The sequence below is a fragment of the Archocentrus centrarchus genome, chromosome 24 (genome assembly GCF_007364275.1).
Source record: "Archocentrus centrarchus isolate MPI-CPG fArcCen1 chromosome 24, fArcCen1, whole genome shotgun sequence".
Taxonomy (NCBI): Eukaryota; Metazoa; Chordata; class Actinopteri; order Cichliformes; family Cichlidae; genus Archocentrus; species Archocentrus centrarchus.
Window position 1 is genome coordinate 32,058,323 of NC_044369.1, and position 22,003 is coordinate 32,080,325.

The 22,003-nt window shown below is 40.7% G+C and overlaps 1 protein-coding gene across 1 annotated transcript in view; it reads right to left on the reverse strand.

The window, feature by feature from the left end:
* The window catches only part of ube2j1 (ubiquitin-conjugating enzyme E2, J1), a 40,058-nt gene that overhangs the window by 6,370 nt on the left and 11,685 nt on the right, over window positions 1-22,003 (reverse strand). The window contains exons 3-7 of the mRNA XM_030722348.1: window positions 21,004-21,135; window positions 20,427-20,511; window positions 19,220-19,325; window positions 5,122-5,251; window positions 3,901-4,026 (exon numbers count right to left, since the gene is read on the reverse strand). Of these exons, the coding sequence (XP_030578208.1) occupies window positions 3,901-4,026; window positions 5,122-5,251; window positions 19,220-19,325; window positions 20,427-20,511; window positions 21,004-21,135 (579 nt within the window). The remainder of the gene's footprint in view (window positions 1-3,900; window positions 4,027-5,121; window positions 5,252-19,219; window positions 19,326-20,426; window positions 20,512-21,003; window positions 21,136-22,003) is intronic.

Consider the following 22,003-nt stretch of genomic DNA (forward strand, 5'->3'; position numbering starts at 1 on the left):
TCCCCGAGCAGCAATGATAGCTACAACTTTTGCACAGAAAACATACATTTCACCCAATTAGAGAAAAACTGGAGAGAGCCTGGAGAAACTGGAAGAACTTAGTAAAAGATAGTAAATACTGTACATCCCAGCATACCCTAGCAGATAGGCCGTGTGGGATGCTGTGGGCATGACTGTCTCATTCTGCAGTTTTTTCCCTCCAACTCCAGCAGCAGATGGCGAGTACTATTTTTGATGTGCCCCTCTTTAGTTTATCCCAGCGCAGCAGCACTGATCTAAGTTGACCCTCTACTGTGCTCCTTCACACACAGCCTCTGTTTCTGTGAGTAGCAGCTGGCACCCAAAACCAGTCCTCTTAGGCAACAAAGCTCAAAACTTCAAGCTACTATAACACATCTTCTATATTGTTTAAAAAAAAAAAAAAAAGTGTTTGAATTTATATGCTAGCAACCAATTTGGCATACAGAATTATTTCTTTTTATTCACATCAATATGATTCTGGCTCTCAGTAAGAAGTCAACAGTTGATGAATCACACTACTAATTAAAATACAGAAAATTGCATCTAAGCAACTGCACCAGCCTTCAGAGTACCCTGTGTCTGCTCTAATACATTGAAACATAAAGCAAAGAATGATGAACACGTCTATTTTTTTAACTGTGCTAAAACACATGAGAGAGTGAGCCTAAACTTCAGAAAGTATTTACATTTTTTTGCGCAATTTAATGTTTTGTGTTTAAAGCTGGGACAGGCAATGTGACTGGCAAAAAAACGCCCCCAAAAAACATAATAACCTTACAGCAAATAGCAATTCAATTGGCATGAAGGTAAACACAACTGTTCATCTCATATAGGAACTATTTTCAGGGTTTAGAGAACGTAGTGATGGGTGACCTAGGCCAGTCACCAGTCTTTATACAGGGTTCATACCCCTTTTCCAGGGTCAAGCACTTTAAGCACTTTCATGGTCCATTTTCAAGGTTTTCCAGCACATTAACACTGCGATACAAATTTATACAAATTATCTCACATTTTTAATCACATTAAAAAAGCTGGTATTATTCCATAAGTCACTCAACAGAAAACAATAACTACTGATAGTTAATTCAGGAAACTTTATTTTCCAGATTGTGAGCAAATCTGGTTTAAAACAGCTCTTATGTTGCTGCCACAGTGTAACTTGATCTAACGCAGTAACCTGAACTATCCACCAAAGTGACGAACCATATTTGGCTCCACAGACTCTGCCCAAACTCAGTTTCCTCACGGGTGTAGAAGTTCAGCTCCATGTGCGTAAAGTTTCCTCATGAGAGCATGAACCTGCAGCAGCATGTGCACAGCAGATACTCGTGTGTTTGCGATGCTTCTTTGTATGCGTGGTTGCTGATTACTCGCATTTGAGGGTACAGAAAGTATTCAGACCCGTTTAAATTTTTCACTCTTTGTTTCACTGCAGACATTCGCTAAAATCAAAAAAGTTCATTTTATTTCTCATTCTCACCCCATCTTGACAGAAAAAAAACAGAAATGTAGAAATTTTTGCAAATTTATTAAAAAAGAAAAACTGAAATATCACTTACCATTTTGACTTCATGCAAACATGAAGTCAAAATGTAATTTCATTATATGTGATGTATAATTCAAACAAGCAGAGACGGAAACATCAGCAGAATGCTAGCATTTTATGGTTAAAATTAGCTTCTCTATAAAAAGTATAAAAGGACCTTAGAAATATTTCAAATCAATGCAGATTAACATTTGGGCTTTTTGTCCAGATGTAGGAGTAAAGTGCCCTCTAGGCGATTTATGGCCAATTTTATTTCAATGAAAGTAATAACAATTTAATACAGGGGTTGGACAATGAAACACCTGTCATTTTAATGTGGGAGGTTTCATGGCTAAATTGGACCAGCCTGGTGGCCAAGCTTCATTAATTGCACATTGCACCAGTAAGAGCAGAGTGTGAAGGTTCAATTAGCAGGGTAAGAGCACAGTTTTGCTCAAAATATTGCAATGCACACAACATTATGGGTGACATACCAGAGTTCAAAAGAGGACAAATTGTTGGTGCACGTCTTGCTGGCACATCTGTGACCAAGACAGCAAGTCTTTGTGATGTATCAAGAGCCACGGTATCCAGGGTAATGTCAGCATACCACCAAGAAGGACGAACCACATCCAACAAGATTAACTGTGGACGCAAGAGGAAGCTGTCTGAAAGGGATGTTTGGGTGCTAACCCGGACTGTATCCAAAAAACATAAAACCACGGCTGCCCAAATCACGGCAGAATTAAATGTGCACCTCAATTCTCCTGTTTCCACCAAAACTGTCCGTCGGGAGCTCCACAGGGTCAATATACACGGCCGGGCTGCTATAGCCAAACCTTTGGTCACTCGTGCCAATGCCAAACGTCGGTTTCAATGGTGCAAGGAGCGCAAATCTTGGGCTGTGGACAATGTGAAACATGTTTTGTTCTCTGATGAGTCCACCTTAACTGTTTTCCCCACATCCGGGAGAGTTATGGTGTGGAGAAGCCCCAAAGCAGCGTACCACCCAGACTGTTGCATGCCCAGAGTGAAGCATGGGGGTGGATCAGTGATGGTTTGGGCAGCCATATCATGGGATTCCCTTGGCCCAATACTTGTGCTAGATGGGAGCGTCACTGCCAAGGACTACCGAACCATTCTGGAGGACCATGTGCATCCAATGGTTCAAACATTGTATCCTGAAGGCGGTGCCGTGTATCAGGATGACAATGCACCAATACCCACAGCAAGACTGGTGAAAGATTGGTTTGATGAACATGAAAGTGAAGTTGAACATCTCCCATGGCCTGCACAGTCTCCAGATCGATATATTATTGAGCCACTTTGGGGTGTTTTGGAGGAGCGAGTCAGGAAACGTTTTCCTCCACCAGCATCACGTAATGACCTGGCCACTATCCTGCAAGAAGAATGGCTTAAAATCCCTCTGACCACTGTGCAGGACTTGTATATGTCATTCCCAAGACGAACTGACTCTGTATTGGCCGCAAAAGGAGGCCCTACACCCATACTAATAAATTATTGTGGTCTAAAACCAGGTTTTTCAGTTTCATTGTCCAACCCCTGTATTTAGTTATGGGTTCTTCATTTTTTTGTTTTATATTTCCTTGATTTAATTTATTATACATCAGTGTATCAGTGTTTAGTATATTTAGTATTGATAGTTAGACCACAAATTTACTGCCAATTCCTGTGGAGACCCCTAATGAATAAGAGAGCAGACAAAAGCAGCTTAGTCACAGTCTGCATTCACATTTTGCCCGTTAGTTTTTCTCACCCAAGCCCACTGAGGCAATTTTTTAAATTTGGAATGGACTGGCAACTACATAATACTTTTTTGGTTCTCTGGTGGCTACCAGCAACACAGTGGGCCAGTGGTTAGCATTATTGCCTCATGGTAGAAAAAGATTTTTTGCTTAAGCCTTGGGTGTCACCATAGTGAAGCTAACCTTCAACTTTTTTGGATAAACTAAGAAAAAAAAATCTTGCCAGGCATTTGACTGAAATTTGGTCATAATGAAATTTGAAGTTTATAGACAGAAAACAAAAAGGGAGAGACTGACACTGTCATGGTCTTTATTTTTGCAATTCTTAGTTGAATGGAAATGTATTTCCTCTATCTGAGCCTTCTGTATTGATTGTCCTGCTTTCATTGTACTTATTTTTTTTTCGACAATTAACTCTTTATGTAGGTTTCTATGTTTTTACCTCACTATTTTTTTGTCTGTGGATGCAATACTCCTTTGCAAGTTATAGTTTAAAACATATAAAAACACTGGGAAGGATTGTTCTGTAGGTGGTGAGCTGGCTGCAGGCAGGTTATGTGCTGTCTTGTGTGGCAATAAAACACCTACCTGTTCAGCCTGGGCTTTGTCAGTTTCCTCACTTGCAGATGTGGAGGAGTCTCCCTGGGTGAGTGTTGAAGGATTACTTTCTCCTCCTCCAGTCTGAATAGCTTGTCTGGATAAACTGGACTCTGTCTGCATAAACACACAGTCAACTTAAGTCACCTATACTAGGGATCCTCAAATCCAGGCCTCGAGGTCAAGTGTCCTGCAGCTTTTAGATGTGTCCCTGATCCAACACACCTGAATCAAATGGCTGAATGACCTCCTCAGTATGCAGTCAAGTTCTCCAGAGTCCTGCTAATGACTTCTATATTTGACTCAGGTGTGTTGAAGCAGAAACACATCTAAAAGGTGTGGGACACCGGACCTCGAGGCCTGGATTTGAAGATCCCTGATCTATACCTTGCATTAGATTTAGTAATGGGGCCAGGGGCCTATTCCAGGAAGCAGGTTTTGCTAATAACTCTCGGTTTGTTAACTCGGCATACTGCTATGATAGTAGCAGTATGAAAGGAGTTGGATGAGGTGGGTTTTCAAAGTGGCTAGCAAAGGCTGGCAGCAAGTGTACACAAGCTAAAGCTCCCTAAATAGCATGCCCCCTATAAGATTTACCATAAATAGAAGTTGAATTAATCCAAAAAGACAGCTCTATGTTTATGTGTCTGTAGCTGAAGTCTGTGTTTTAATGTTTATAATGCCTTTATGTCATTTGGGTTAGAATGAGTGGTACTTTCTAACGAGTGGTACTTTCAAAGAACAACATCCACCTTGGGACTGATTATATACTTTTACTTCCTGAGCGCATCCATCCGCTAGCTTAGTCAGTTGTTTAATGGTTTTCAGGAGTAGTTCTCTGTAATACTTAAATGCGAACCACCTCAGCAGGTATTTGTTAAACTATGCACTATGCAAACTATTAGCATTTTAGAATTCAGAATTTTTGTGGTGAGATTGTTTTATCAAATACATTTTTGTCTGCAGTTCTAATAAATAAAAGGTACTGGACATAATCTGTGGCATTACAGTGTAAATGTAAAAATGTGATATGAGTAAATTTAAAGCATTACAAGTAAAATCAGTTTTGTTATGAATTGTGTGTGCATGCACACAGAAAATTTAAAACAGAAACCTGATACTTAGCTGTCAGCAGTTCTTTTTGATCACAGTAAAAAATTGCTGACAGAACTGTGAATCAAACCTGCCTCATGCAACAGCCGGTGCTTGTACCTTAAAGTTGATTTGCTGAGCCAGTTCTTTAGCTTTGTGATCTTCGGCACTAGGGTTGCTATTGGGGGTTAGATCCAGGAGGGCAGAACGCATGGAACAGCCACATGTCTCACAGCAGAAATCCTGGGACCTGTCAGACAACAGGTGGTATGTGGTGAAGTCATCCTGCCACAATGGCTTGTTTGATTTCTAACGTTTTAAATATTCGGAGAACTTCATCATTTGTTATTCCTCATCATTCATGATAAGGAATAACAAAACCTCCTACACTCCATGACTGAACAAAATGCTACATAAATGAAAATATTGCAGAGTGCTATATCAGTGGCTGCAAAGAAATTGCACCTAGCAATCACCTACCTCTTTCAAATGAATATCAAACTCCAACAAGTCAACCACCAAATGGTGCTTTAACACATCTCTGCTAACTGAAGTAAATTACTCTTTGAACATCTTTCCAACTTCACTATAGGACACTGGCAAAGCTGTTTTAAGGGGCAGAATCATCTCAAACTCATTTTATAAAAAGAAAAAAAGACATAGAACTTGAGAGTAATTTTAAGGATTAAATCATTAGAAAAAACACACACAAGCAACCCTTCTGAAAAAGTAAGGATTTAAAAAACCAATTTGACATAAACAATCTAATAAATTTAAACAAACAAACAAAAAAAGTGTCTTAATAAATAATAAATCAGGTAAATACCTAGCAAATCTACTTAAGCAAAACAGCAAAGAAAAACAAAACAAACAATCCCAGTTATCAAGAATTCAGCGGGAAAGCCTTAATTCTACAGATAATTTTTTTTAGGAGTTTTACATGAATTTATATACTTCTGAAATTGACCCAATTGTTGAAGATATCCACAAATTCTTCAATACAACAGACTTCATTTAACACAAGATCAAGTTTGGATGTTAAACCTCTATTATATCACCAGAATAACTGTCCTGTGCTCTTAATTAAATGCCCATTTACAAAGCACCTGGACCTGGCTTCCCTGCTGAGTTTTACAGACATTTATGGACAACCCTCTCCGCTGTTTATAAGAATAATTAAAGAATTTACAACTACCTCCAAAATTTCCCCCCCACTATAAATACAGTGATAAATTGACTGTCAAAATCAAATAAAGAGCCCAGTCATCCAGCTAATTACAGACCTTTTTGTCCACCACCTATCATGGGTGGCTGTAGCTCAGGAGGTAGAGCAGGTCACTTACTGATCGGAAGGTAGGCAGTTTGATTCCTGGCTACTCCAGGCTGCATGCCAATGTATCCTTGGGCAAGATACTTAACCCCAAGTTGCTCTCCGAAGCAACCGTTGGTGTGGAGTGTGAATGTGTGTGAATGTTAGTTAATTGAAGCGCTAAGTTTATTGTGGAAGTGCTTGTATGGTAAATGTAAAACATGCTGTATAAGTGCTTTGAGTGCTCAGACTGAGTAGAAAAGCACTATATAAGAACTAGTCCATTTACCATTTAAAAAATATCTGGCAGTCACCTCTGTGAGCAAGTCAAGGGTAATGCCACATTTACCCTGGGAATGTTGTGGCAAACTTTTTAGGCTTAGGATTAGACTTTTTTTTTTTTTAGATTGAATATGCAACCAGCCCCATGAGGGTGTTCTGAGTGTCACTAGGGTACATATTAGACTCTGAGACAGGAAAAAATGGTCTATAATTTATATTCAATATCCAATCCAGCAGTGAAGTTAGGCAGATGTGGAGATATTCATACCCAGAAGCTTTTGATAATTCTAGGTCATCCCACCAAACTTTACTTGCATAAGTATACCTTATACCTTGAGATCAACAGAATGAATTCACCATAATTTTCTTTCACTGCTATAGTTTCAGCTAAAATTCTCAGCAGTACACACACCAGTAGATCAAGTTGAAGAGGATGTACGCGCCTGGAAAGATCATGCGAGAGTATGTGTCGATGGCATGGGTGTTCTGAATGATCCGGAAGCCGCGGATGCCCTTTTTCTTGGTGCCAGTGGACTCGTTGTCCAAGGACAGATGCACTACTATCTGCTCCTGTTTATCTGATGTATCCTCAGTGACCATTGAGGCTCTGGTATACCCTGCCAGGCTGTTGGCTCTCCGACGCAAGCGTTGGAGTGTTAATGTGTGTGAATGTTAGATAATAAAAGCACTTAGCTTAGTTAATCATGCAAGTGAATGGGGTAAACGTGTTGTATAAGCGCTTTGAGTGCTCACACAGAGCTATATAAGAACCAGCCCATTACCATTTACCTACTAAATACTATTCATATACTACTATAATACTATTCAATTTAATGCTGTAATGCACCTTTCAAATTACTGATTTAGACTTCTGCGGGGAATCTTTACAAAGCCTACGATGTAACTTAAGTGGCCAACATTAGACTCTTTCAGGAAACTTTTGAAATTTCACCTATTCAAAAAAGCCTTTAATCTCTATCTTATTTGTTTGTTTGTTTTTGTTTATTTACGCTAAAGTACAGCATCTTTGAGTTTTCAAAAGGTGCTATATAAATCTGAGTTATTAATATTATTATTAGGGATGCGCCGATCCGATATTCAGTATCGGTCCGATCCTGGCCTAAATTACTGGATCGGATATCGGAAAGAAATAAAAAATGCAATCCGATCCGATCCAACCCACATTAGCTGCATTACAGTTCTCCGAGGTCTTCTTCTTCTTGTGGCTTTGCGGTTGACCAAACCAGCTTAGAGCTGCATTACCGCCACCTACTGGAATGGAGTGGGATCAGGAAATAACCCCCTCAGTTCTCCGTCGCTGTGACAGATTCCCTTTGACACTGACACTTGCTGACACGTTTTTCCACGCCTCCACTGCTCTCTGCGTGTTTGTGTGTTGTGCTGGCTGTGCTGAGAATTTCAGCTGTTATTTTTTTTCTCTACTTCAGCTCCCGGACATACTGCTAGCGAGCGCAGCGTCCGGTACCGGAAGGACCCCTTCCCCGTCAAAATATTTTTTATAATTTAATCTCTGATTAGAGACTAAATATGGACCTGCAGTAGAAACGTATTTAAGAGAATGCTTGTGACTAAGAGGCGGAGCCGGTGAGCTCAGATGGAGTGGAAGAAAGCTTTTCTCCCTGTAAGCACTATTAACCTTTTACGTGGAAACAGGTGGAGGTCCTTCACCAGCCACCTGATCAGTAAGTGAAAAAAAGAGAACTTTGTAGCTGCTCCATCCATCCTGTTTGTTTATTTATTTAGTACTTCCCACAGACAGAAAGGCGCTTTACAATAATTAAAACACAGTATCAAAAACCCAGATAAAACACCATGTTAAAAACATATTAACATTACCATATTAAAAGAAAAAGAATAAAAATAAAGTCAACAGAATGTCTGGTTAAACAGAAAAGTTTTCAACTTTTTTTTTAAGACGCCACAGAGTCAGCTAAACGGAGCTGGAGTGGTAAACAGTTCCAGAGCTTTGGCACCACTGCCCGAAAAGCTCTGCCCCTCCCTGATTCTTAGTCTTGTACGTGGGATAACTAAAAAATTTTGATTTTGTTGTGTAAGAGACTCTTCACTTATGTAAAATGTTTTTTTTTTTTTAAAAAAGATCGGATTTGTATCAGTATCGGCAGATAGCCAAATATAAAATATCGGAATTGGTATCGGACCTAAAAAAGTGGTATTGTGCCATCCCTAATTATTATTATTATTGCTGCAAGCATTTATGCTTGTGTGTCATGTGCTACCATGTGGTTGTGTCCCAGTGATTTATATGTGGTGCCAACTGATAGAAAAATAAAATGCAGGGACTTTTTTCCCTCCTGAGCTCCCACTCTTTGTTGCAGCCAGTTCTTTTAAGAGGCAAACATATTTGTTCTTCAAGTTGTCCATTTCTTTTTAAGTTCATTTACATGGTTTCAGCAATTTCCCTCCCGTTGTGGTTGCAATGTAAATTTCCCACTGAAGCATAAATCCCCAGTAACTGTATCTGTGAAAAATGGAAAAAGCTAGAATCATTGTACATGCACCTTAGACATCACCAATGGCTATTGCTAACAACAGGCTTATTTCACAAAGCTTCACTCTTCACATCCAGACCAGACTAGCATGTCTTCTCTCTCTATCTCCCTTTGCTAAATTTATAGAACCACCAACAGCTACTATTAGACAGAACAACACCATCACAGTTGTTCTAACATCTGATACAAAACATAAAACTGTCCTATATGTAAATAGGCTCTGTTTGCATATACATAGGACATGCCCAGAACACCTCACCCAACAGGCGCCCAGGAGGCATCCTAGTCAGATGCCTGAACTACCTCAACTGGCCCCTTTCGATGTGGAGGATTGGCAGCTCTACTTTGAGCCTCTCTTGAATGGCTGCATTCCTCACTCTATCTCTAAGGAAGAGGCCAGCCACCTTGCAGTGGAAGCTCATTACTGCCACTTTTATTCGCGATCTCATTCTTTCTTCACCACCCAAAGCTCATGACCATAGCTGAGGGTAGGGACATAGATTGACTGGTAAATTGACAGCTTTGCTTTTCAGGCTCAGCTCCCTCTTCACCACAACAGACCAGTCCAGTCCACTAATGATTAAATGCAGAGTGGGTTATAAACATAGTAAGAAGAGCAGCCTAGGCCTATTGCAGCATAACTAAGAGATGGCTCAGGGTCATGTGATCCAGCCCTAACTATAAGCCTTATCATAAAGGAAAGTTTAAAGCCTAATCTTAAAAATAGAGGGTGTCTGTCTCCTGAATCCAAATTGGGAGCTGGTTCCAGAGAAGAGGGGCCTGAAAGCTGAAGGCTCTACCTCCCATTCTACTCTTCAGTATCCTTGGACCCACAAGTAAGCCAGCAGTCTGAGAGTGAAGTGCTCTATTGGGGTGATATGGTACTATAAGGTCTTTAAGAAAAGATGGGGTCTGATTGCTCAAGACCTTGTATGTGAGGAGAATTTTAAATTCTATTGTAGATTTAACAGGGAGCTAATGAAGAGAAGCCAATATAGGAGAAATATGCTCTCTCTTTCTAGTCCCTGTCAGTACTCTAGATGCAGCATTTTGGATCAGCTGGAGGTTTTTCAGGGAGCTTTTAGGACAACCTAACAGTAATGAATTACAATACTTCATTCAATCTAGAAGTCATAAATGCACTCCAAGATTTCTAAGAGTGTTAACTGGAGGTAACACTTCGAATAAACCATTCCTCTGCAGATGATCAGCTGGGTCAAATGATGGCTTTTTATTAAGTAATGGTTTTATTACTGCCACCTTAAAAGCCTGTGGTACATAGCCAACTAATAAAGACAGATTGATCATATTTAAGATTGAAGCATCAATTATTGGAAGGACTTCTTTGAGCAGTCTAGTAGGAATGGGGTCTAATAAACATGTTGATGGTTTAGAGGAAGTAACTGTTGAAGTTAACTCCGAAAGATCAATTGAAGCGAGTGAGTCTAAACAAATACCAGCAGTGCTGAAAGCAGCCGAACATGAAGATACAATTTGAGATGGTTATAAATAATTATTTCTCTAATGTCTAAAATTTTATTTGTAAAGAAATTCATTAAATCACTACTAGTTAAAGTGAAAGGAATACTCAACTCTATAGAGCTCTGACTCTTTGTCAGCCTGGCTACAGTGCTGAAAAGAAACCTGGGGTTATTCTTATTTTCTTCAATTAATGATGAATAGTAAGATGTCCTGGCTTTATGTTTAACACATCAGCAAATGCTTTTTCCAGGATAAATGAAGATCTTCCAAGTTAGTGAGATGCCATTTCCTCTCCAGCTTATGCGTTATCTGCTTTAAGCTGCACATTTGTGAATTATACCACAAAGTCAGGCAGTTTTCCAATAGGACTAACAGTCACAAAGTTATGGTAAAAACCAGCTGATCAAAGTTCCTTTGATCAGCTGGCTTTTACGATACACTACGTCTTAACCAGCTGTTCACAGCTAGTAAGAGCAGGTAAGCAGCGCTTCAGCAGCAATCACCCAGCATTAAAGGGTTAAAATCACCTACTATAATTATTTTATCTGAACTGAGCACTAAATCAGATAAAAAGTCTGAGAAGTCAGACCTAAACTCTGAGTAAGGGCCAGGTGGAAGACAGATAATAACAAATAAAACAGGCTTCTGAATTTTCCAATTAGTGTGGACAAGGCTAAGAGTCAGAGTTTCAAAAGAATTAAAACTCTGTCTGGGTCTTTGATTAATTACTAAGCTGGAATGGAAGACTCTAGCTAATTTTCACTTGTGAACAAAACCCAGAGATACTTAAACTCCTCTACCTGAGGGAGTAACTCGTTCCTGAGCCGGAGTGGGCACCCCACCCTTTTCCGGCTGAAAACCATGGCCTCAGACTTAGAGGAGCCAGTCGCTTCACACTCGGCTGTGAACTGTTCCACAGCAAGCTAGAAGCCACCACCTGATGAAGTCAACAGGGCTGCATCATCCACATTCCAAAGACTCCTATGGAAGAGTCACCAAGGGAACTGTTTACCCTGTCTGCAATAGGGGTATGGAGCCTCACCCTGGAGCCAGGCCTGAGGAGGGAGCATGAGAGAGAGCATCTGGTGGCCGGGCATTAGCCCATGGTGCCCAGCCAGGCCCCGTCTGACGAGAAGACATGGGACAGCCCTCCCATAAGTCCACCATCCGCAGGAATGCGTCATGGGGCCGGGTGCAATGTGTGTCGGGCGGTGGCCAAGGGCGGAGGCCCTGGGTATGGAATGTCACCTCTCTGGTGGGGAAGAAGCCTGAGCTAGTGCGCGTGGTTGAGAGATACCAGCTAGATATTGTCAGGCTCACCTCAACGCATGGCCTGGGCTCTGGAACCAGTCTCCTGGAGAGGAGCTGGACTCTGTTCCAATCTGGATTTGCCCTTGGTGAGAGGCAGGAAGCCGGGGAGGGTATTCTTGGTTCCCCTACAGCTTGCTCCCTGTATGTTGGAGTTTTCACTGGCAGACAAGAAGGTTGCTTGCTTCGGGATGGGGAATGGGTCCTGACTATTGTTCGTGCTTATGCGCCGAATTACAGTTAAGAGTACCCACCCTTCTAGGAGTTGCTGGGCGGGGTGCTTGAGGGTGCTCCATCCAATGACGCCATCATCCTGCTGGGAGACTTCACGCTCATGTGGGCAATGAGAGTGAGACATATTTTACCTTACCAAAAAAATGCAGGTGCAGCATATTACAAAACAAATGTCATGTGCTTGCATTATTTTCCATTATGTTTATAGATTTGCCAGATAACAGGACATCAACCCTCTTCTCATAGCAGCTTTGATCTTTTGCTCATACTGAGACTGCTGGCTTGTGGCTGGCTCTAAGCTCTGCATAGCTTTAGCTATTTTGCCTTTGTTCACATCTTTAAAATAGCCCCCATGTTAATGACAATATTATTACAGTAATATTTATATTAGCTGTTGGAAACAAGGTCGCATGGATGATGACTGCATGGATGCTAATTGCTATTTCAGTATGTTAGGTAACATATTAAGTACAATAGTACATCAGTAACTAAGAGTAGCCATACTGTCTGTTATGTACTTTGCTTACATTAATATTAGCCCTCATTCCGAATAGTAGACTTCTCTCACCTAACATTAGGTAGCCCGTGGGTTAAAGCTTATCAGTAATTCAGTTGTAAGATAATGATTTTAATTTAATCATTTTAAAGTTCGTCTTAAAACCTCACTCTTTTCCTTGGCTTTTGACTCCCAACGAGACCTAGTTTTAAACTGTATGTTTTTTTTTAAACCTGAAAGACTTATTTGTATGTTGTAATGTACAGCGCTTTGTGTCAGCTGTGATTGTTCTAAAGCAGGGGTGGGCAATCCCAGGCCTCGAGGGCCGGTGTCCTGCAGGTTTTAGATGTGTCCCTGATCCAACACACCTGAATCAAATGGCTGAATGACCTCCTCAGTATGCAGTCAAGTTCTCCAGAGTCCTGCTAATGACTTCTATATGTGATTCAGGTGTGTTGGCTCAGGAACACATCTAAAACATGCAGGACACCGGCCCTCGAGGCCTGGAGTTGCCCACCCCTGTTCTAAAGTGCTTTATTAATAAAGATGGTATGGCATGTTTGGTTAAATGGTTTAATTGTCATTAAGCACTACACTAGCTGTGATAAACTATGACACAGGTGTATTTATTATGAAAAGTTGAAGGCGTCTCTTTTGTTCTATTTTAGCACTAAAGAAAAGTGTGGAGTTAAGTTTTTCCTTAAGAGAGACTCATGCATCCTCACTGAAATCAGACTCAGCCCAAAAATTGGAAATGTGCATCTCTACTTTGGAACACTGACAGATCATGTTCAAATTAGGGTTATAATAGTTTTGGATTTTACATTATAGTTTAGTTTTAGTTCATTTTTACTTTTTTTTTTTCTCTAATTCAGTTAGTTTTCAGAGTGGTTCTGCTCATTTTTATTAGCTGTGTCACAGGGTGACACAGGCAGGGTACACCCTGTGTCAGCTGGGATAGGCTCCAGCCCCCCTCCCCTCCCCCCGTGACCCTGAATGAGAGAAGTGGAAGAGAATGGATGGATGGAAAAAGTTTTTTCAATTTCAGTTTTGGTTATTAGGCCCGAGCCTCCCAAAGGGATTGGCGAGGAGCCTATTGGATTCGCTCGCGCGGCAAACGTCCATTGTCAAAGTCGAACGCTTCTCAAAAATGCTTCTTCCTGCTCTTGTCGGAGACGGTCGCACTATATTTCTCTCCCTGCCCTCCCCATCTCTACGCTTGCTGCTTGCTGTGAGAGCGTCTTTTACACACTGTCCGAATAAGAACAAGATTGAAACATGGATCTGGCAAACTCGGCATTCTCCATCATTGATCGAATTTTTTCCACTATGAGATCCGGGACAGGGGAGCCTGCGTGTCCGAGTGGAACAGACCCGGTTGGATACGTCATCGACTCTTGAAGCTCGTGGAGACCTGTGTGCTTCTCAGCCCTTGGAGTGGAAGACGTGGAAGACGCATATATATTCGGCTTTTTGGTAGCGGCATCTTCTCTGTTTGGGCTCGGTGGATACCTGCTTTACTGGCAAATTAAGAAAATCTGGACGGCGGTTCGACATCTGCAGAGGCTGCTGACCCAGGTGGAAGGGCTGAGCAGAGCCGTACAAACTCAGACTCAAAGCCTGGTGGACCTGAGCCGCAAGATTAGCGAGCTCGCAGGCGAGAGGGGTTAGATCAGGAGATATAGTTCGGTTCTGCACAGTGAGGACGGCAATCAACGAATTTGGAATATTGGATTTTTGAATGGTTTCCCAGTAAGACTGAAGGCTGTTGGAAAAACAAGCAGCCTGTTCCAAAACAACATTTGTTATCAGGAATTCGGCACCCCTGCCGGCCTTGGGTTGGCAACCATATCTCTCTCCAGGGCTCTGTGTGCGGCTGCTCTTCCCCCCACTCCGCGTTGTGATTTGTGAAGCTGGGTCTGGTGTACCATGGCCGCTGATGAAATTCCACCACTATCAGCGAACTGTTTTGGCTAGGACCTGGCATCTGGCTCCATAATGCCCCCACCTCTCGTCTCCGTCTGCATTCCCTCCTGACCTGACCTCACCTACCGCCGCTGTCCTAGCTTTACATGTGCAAATGCTTTGCTAATGTGGTTTTTTTGGACCCTGGTATAGTGCTCTTTTTTTTAACCTAACTTTTAACCTAACTTCCCCATGATGTGTTGTTTTCTCCTCCTGCCAAAGGTAGCGCTGCAAGTCGGCTGCATGACCCCAGGACACATATCCCCCCATGTGTGTTGTGTTTTGTGTATTCTTGGATGGTGTTCTGTAACTGCAATTTCCAATGTGTGAACTTGTTCACCCACATGGCAATAAACTCATTCATTCATTATATGGGGGTGAATGGAACAGCCCATAATTGAAATCGTTAGCATCATGAGCTAGCTTGCGCGAGTCGAGACGTTTCCGAAAACATATATATGAAGGTGACTGGAGAGGCGCATAATTGGAATCGTTGGCGTTCTTCATTATTTTTTTTCTTTATTAAGTAAATGATCGCTTATTTGACACCCTTAACATATACGAAAACTCACCAATTTTTGCATACAAGCCAGGTCTGGTAAAACATTTTGTTTTTGATGGCACCATTAAAAAACTCCAAATAGTGGCAAAACAGCACCCCCTAGAATTATGAATTTTTGCATTCCTATGGGAGGGGCAAAAATTTTTTTACCCTATAACCACCAAGTTCCAGTCAAAAAGAGACCATATGAATACCAACTAAAAATTACATTATGGAGTTGCCGCCTGACAAACAGGAAGTCGGTCATTTTGGATTGAACTTTGACCTTTGCCGAGTCAGCATTTTTGCATACCTCCTATTTGAATCAACTTTTCCTAGGGCCTTTAACCAACTGCCACCAAAATCGCTCAGGATCATCTATATAAGTGGGACATCAAAAGCTCTGCGGGGTTTTAGAGGGGTTTGTCTCGCCGCAAATTTGTTTGTGCATTCGTTCGCACAATCTTTGGCCGATCAGCCTCAAAATTATATCACTTATGTACTGAACCAGCCTGAACCCACAACTAGGGAATCAAGGTCCTAGGTGCAATAGCGCCCCCTACAGAAGCAAACGAATATTTGTATGGAGGTCTAGAATTTTAGTTTCTCTGAAATGCATGAAAATTTGTGTCAACCTTCTTGACATCATCCCGATCAAAAAAGCCAACCACACCTATATTGAATTATGTAACATGTCACCATGGCGAAGTGCCAAATTCCCCATTTTATTCCAATGGGAAAAAGCGAAATTTCTCCAATACAAAAATTTTGACTTAGTTTGCCAAAAATGTATAAAATTTGGTACACAACTTCTGTTTGTCAACCTGAACAAAAAAGTCAATTACACCTATATCATATTTTGGACACTGTTGCATGACGATCCCAAAACTGCCCCATTCTATTCCAAAGGGAAAAAATTTAAAATTTCTGCGATTGAAAAATGACCCTCTCTTTCTCAAAAATGCATACAAATGCATTAAATTTGGTACACACATTCTTCACATCTCCCTGAATAAAAAACTTGTGGGTGAAAATAATGTAATATGTAACGTGTTGCCATGGCGAAGCCTGGAAAATGGCATCTTTTTCCTTGGTTAGCCAATTCATCCATTTCAATATCTCACATGTAGCAGCTATTAAAAGGGCTAAAACGGGCACGGCTGGGAAAGCTAGGTTCAATTCGGCACCAGCCGCACCTGGGCTGCACCTGGGCTGCGGCCAGCGAGGGCCTATTATCGCCGCTTGCAGCTTTATTTTTGTTTGTTTTCGTTCATTACAATGACCCTGGCTCGAATTAGTTACCACTTAAATGGCACTTTTTGACTTTGAAGCCTCATAGCATCACAGTAACGCTGCCGTTCGCCCTTACGATGCTTTTATATGACAGACTAGACCCTCAGAATTTGATTGACACCTCATTTGGCCAATCATGTTATGAAATGGGTTTTCCAGAGCCAATAATAAGCAGACAGCATCATCTGACTTCTCTGGACATGCCCCCAAATGTCTGCCAATCGTTCTTATTGGTCAACTCTGACCCAAAATCTAAAATGACAGATGGATAGCCAATAATATTTCTGACACGTGGGTATACGGCACTATGGGGTTTGTGTTCACATGACTCCACAAACTCTCTGCATAATCAGCACGTCCTCCGTGCCTGAAACTCAGCAGGAAGTAAGAGCGTCTGCACCGTCGTGCATAAACGGCGTTTACAATAATTTTTCTTACCAACGGATTATCAGAATGCATCAAAAACAGACTATATTTATTCAACGAAGTGACTAAATGACTCACGAGTGGATTATTATTCATTAGAGGACTTGCTTGCTTATTCGACCGGTTTTATCGCTGCAAACGAACAGCTGTTCTGAAGCCGCTTCATGGTAAGAAATTTTATTCTCAGCTCGTCCTTGTATTATATGACGTTTAGATGTAAATATATATGTAATGGTGAGCTTGACATGCACCATTACACAGAAAATATCACCATATGCTGTTGTTACACCACTTATATTGTGTGCACTTTACATATGGATAAGACAAGACAAGAGCAGTGATGGGGCCAGAGAAGGTTGTTACAGTTCTCGATGAGGCTTTCATGGGGTCTTTATTAAGTTTATTATGGCAGGATGAGGAGGACAATGGCTCAAAGCTTTTTTTGAAAAGCGTCTAAAGTTTACAGAAAGCTTTATGCTTTGTGGTGGGCTTTGTGTAAGTTGTTTTGTTTGTGGGTTTGGGATGGGGTTGTAAGTTGTGTATCAGAGAAGGACAATTGGGAGGCTTGTGGTTTTTTATTTTATGTGAATATGTAGTGTTTACATTTACTGTAACTTTAGATCAACATACAATTTATTTGTTTTGGGTGTGTGAAGGAATCACTGAAAATAGACTGGGGTTTTTGTGAATGAAGGCCTAACTTTTTCCTTTTTTTACAAATTAGGGCAACCTCTGATTTATAATGTCTATACTTATAATTAATTTGTACTATCAGGAACTTTGTGTTTAGCAGAGGATTCCTTAGGATAGTATCTTTGATTAGAGCCTCCTTGATGACTGTATGTTGAAGCATTGAGGAGTTACAGGCATTTGAAGTCTGCATATCCAAGGCTGCTCTCATGTGGCACTTGGAGTCTCCAAATGGCACATGTGAGTCCTCGCCTGGACATCAACACACAAAAACCTTTACAGAACAGTAGGTTTTTGTGCTATCTTGATAAAATTTGAAATGCACGGTAAAAAGACTTAATTGTACAGCTCCATTATATTTTCCAATCCATACCTTCTACACTTAGTGTGTAGTTACATGAAAACAAACAGGAAAAATTTAGGCGAGGCAAAAAACTGTCTAATTTTTCTGTGTTCCAAACTCAATAGCTACATACACAGTTAAAGCATTTTTGACTGCAAAAATGAAAAATATAGGTTGTCTTCTCCACAAAGAGACCAAGCTTTTGCATGTACTCCAAAGAGATCAGGAACAGCAGCTGATTTAATTTGGGTATGCTTTTTCATGTGTTTTTGTTGATTTTGAAGCGGCCAGGTAAGGGGTTAAGTATTCAGGTTTGAACAAAACTGGAGTCCGTGTTGCTCTGAAGGGATTTTACTTTTTCCCCACAAGTTGTTACAGTGATATATTTTCTATTAAGACATATTGAAAAAATTGCACATATATGGAACAGAATCTACACTAGTGATCGCAGACTTTTGAACCTTACTTTATGTACACTTGGGTGTCAGACATAATTGGCGTACATATACTAACTATTTATTTTTAAGATTTCTCATACCTCCCCTGTGATTGTCTTGCTACATCAAAAGTGAGGATACATATTTGGCAGTTTACCTGTCAATCACAAAATCAGTAAACTCTGAATGATACTGTACGAGGCTTTTGCTGCTGTGCTGGGGTCCTCCACTGACTGGCAGCCCTCACATTCATAAGAGGCACAGAAGATGATAAGATCAGATAAGTAACAAGAGAAGTGCTGTCTCAGCTTTTTTGTGTGTGTGTGTGTGTGTGTGTTGGGGAGTGGTGGGGTGGGGGTTGCCATCATGGAGATAGGGAGCTACATATTCATAGCAAAGTGTGTCTTCCTGTCAATCTCATCTCCATGTGTTAACGAAATAACTGCATGATCAAGACCCCATCTTATCTGGTAATAGAAGAGCAACTTTAGCTTGATCCTCTCGATCATTGGCTCTGCACCATTTTCTCTGAGGGAAATGCAATGTAAAATGAAAATTGAGTGCCTGATCATGCTCCCTCTGGAGACTGGTCATATGGCAAAATTTAATTTTTCTTTCAATACCAGGATTAGCTTGGGCATGCTCTTTTCAGATAGTGACAAGCCAGTAATTAACAGCAAAGCATGTCCTCTGAGGCATAGGTGTTGGTGATAATACATGCTTGCATGAATTTTGCTGTTTTAATATTAACTTATGAGGATCATATCCTCTTCCTTTGTGTCTGATAATCTAGGCTGTATTTCATTTAATACACAATGTCCCATACTTACCTTGTTATTCTAATGGAAAGACTGGAAAGATTTTTAACTACCAAATCTTACTTTTTGGCAAGAGCCCTCCTCTCTTCAGGGGTATAATCAAGAGATCCTATTGCACCTTCTCCTTTTGTTGGCATGAATCCAATTATAGCTATTAAGGCAGTACGGACTGGAAGACAGAGAAGAAAAAAAAAGCAGAGCACATTCAACATTGTTTAGAAGTAATAAAGCAAAACACAGGATGGCTGCTTTCTGAGCTGAAGCCTCAATGAGGACATCCATGTTGCATCCGTACTTTACTCATTGTCCAGTTAGACAGGACAAATTTTACAAATGGCTTACTAAACACTATACAGCTCTCCAAATGCACGTTAGGACAAATGATCTTACTTCCCAAAGCTTCAATCTGCAGAGGGGCACCAGGCAGTGCTGCCCACTTTCTCCTTCAGTTTTTGACATTTTCATTGAACCAATCTGATAAAGATAGCAATTTGATAAAATGCAAACATTAAAGGAGTTCAAACTGAAAATAATGACCATAAGATAAGCCTTTATGCTGATGATGGATTACTTTTCCTTGGGAACTCACAAACCGTTCTTCTGAAGACAATCATACGTATAGATAACTTCTCATCTATACCCATCAACTGGAGTAAATCAACAGTTTTGCCTCTGAATTGTAATTTTCAGAACACCTCCCCCACCCCACTACACCCAGGCAGGCTACCAGGCTGTCAGACCTGGTACCAATGAATCATATTCCTCTACCAAAAACAACAGAGGATGATCTCACACTTTAGAATGTTATACCTATACCACTCATGGGGAGGGTTACCACAGTTAAAATGATCATTCTGCTAAAATCAATTATCTCTTCTTGTTGATCCCTAATAAACCCTGTTTCTTGGTTTAAGCCATTAGACTCAAACATTTCAAATTTTTAAGATAGACAGCAAGAAGAAGAATACTAGCGTGGGGCTACAAAGCCAGTGCAATATAAGTAACTAGGACAGTATAGTGAATGTAAAAAAGAAAGTGATACAGTGGCCCTATGTAAACAAAAGACAGTGACGGCAGAGAATTTTGCTAGTCGCTATGCTAATGTACCTGCTGCCATATGTTAATGGAATTTCCAGATCCGATGTTCAACTTTTGTTCCACATTACTTTTCTCCCAGGTCATTTGCACCCCACAGTATGAGAAACACTGCCTTAGAGAATAAGATACATCATTGAAAACAAGCTGAGATCTTGTTTTCAATGATACTTACTGCTCCAAGAGGGCTGCCAAGTCTCTGGATGGTGGCCAGAAATGCTAAGACAAATCTTCTTCCCAACTTCGAATCTTCCATTTGGCTAATTTGGAAGGCAATAAAGAGAAGGCCGGTGGTGGCCAAGTGTGAGAAGACAAACACATAAAACATACTTCTTAAAAGCTGTGAAAATAAACTGACAGAAATTTTGAGCAGTTGGCAAATATTGGGCTGTCACTGTGCAAAAGTAAGAGTGTTCAAACAGTTAAAATGGAAAAGTTAGCTCAATAAATAAAAAGTAGCTGGACAAAAATTAAGTTTCACATTTCTCTCACAACAAATTGTGGCTTTCATCAGTCATTAATGCACACATTATACAGCTGCCACAATATAATACGAATCTTTCATTCTCACATAACCAGTGCAATTCTCTATGACAGTGTCCTGACAGCCTAGGGTCTGTCCTGAAAACTGTTACCATTTATGATGCAAGAATAAATGGCTGAGAGTTAAATGACATGCTGTCCATTGATCTGATTCTCCAACAGGAGAATAATCAAATGCAATTGAGATGTGGTCTTCATCTGCATCTTACTGTGAGGAGGATGATACTGGGAGGTTTCATGGGGTACTCTGGGGGAAGTATGATTCTGCCATGGTAAACCCCACCATCGAAATCTGAGTCTGGAGGCCCACGAACAGAAAAGTGCCACTCAAAGAGATTATCCTGCAGAAAGAAGGAAATATCACTTTGAGAATATATTAATGTCTGAGAAGACGTAAGAAGGCACAAGTTTCTTTGAAGTGACGTGACCTGCAGAGAGTTTTTTTTTTAACTGCCTAAAAATTCAATACCTAAATGACTATTTCACTTTGTTGGTCAAGCTGAATATACATTTATTACAGATTATGTGGTTCTCTGTAATTTCACTGGGAAAATGTGCAAACAGCCATGTACAGCACACTAAATCACAGTAACAGAAGTTAATCTTTGGTACACCCTTGCTGCTTCCATAGGAATTAAGAGGGTAAGTAGCAGCCAGGTGGCACTAAACGAATGGACTTGATGAAGTGACCATCAGTAAGTTTCACCATCTATATAAAAACAGAGGTTCTGGCAGTTTGCTGGTCTGTGGAAAACATTTAAGACAGCTGTCAATCGTCTCACCAGTGGCTGGCCCAGCGGTCTGTCTGCCAAACTCTTCAGTGTTCAGTTAGCATGTTAAATGTTAAAGTTCATGACAGTACAATAAGAAAAAGACTGATCAAGTATGGCTTGTTTGGAAAAGTTGCCAGGAAAAAGCCTCTCTAAAAAGAACCTGGTAGCATGGCTTAGCTCTGCACAGGTGCATGGGAAAAAAACAAAGACCAAAGTAAAGATGTTTGGCCATAATGCACAGTGCCACATTTGGCAAAAACTAAACACAACATATAAGTACAAACACCTCATACTAACTGTCAAGCACGGTGGTGAAGGTGTGATGACTGAAGTTTGCTTTGCACCTACTTTTCTTCTCCACTACAATGTGTGAGACTGATAAAGACATAACAACATTTATCAGATTATTTATCAAATTATTTATCAGATTATTTCA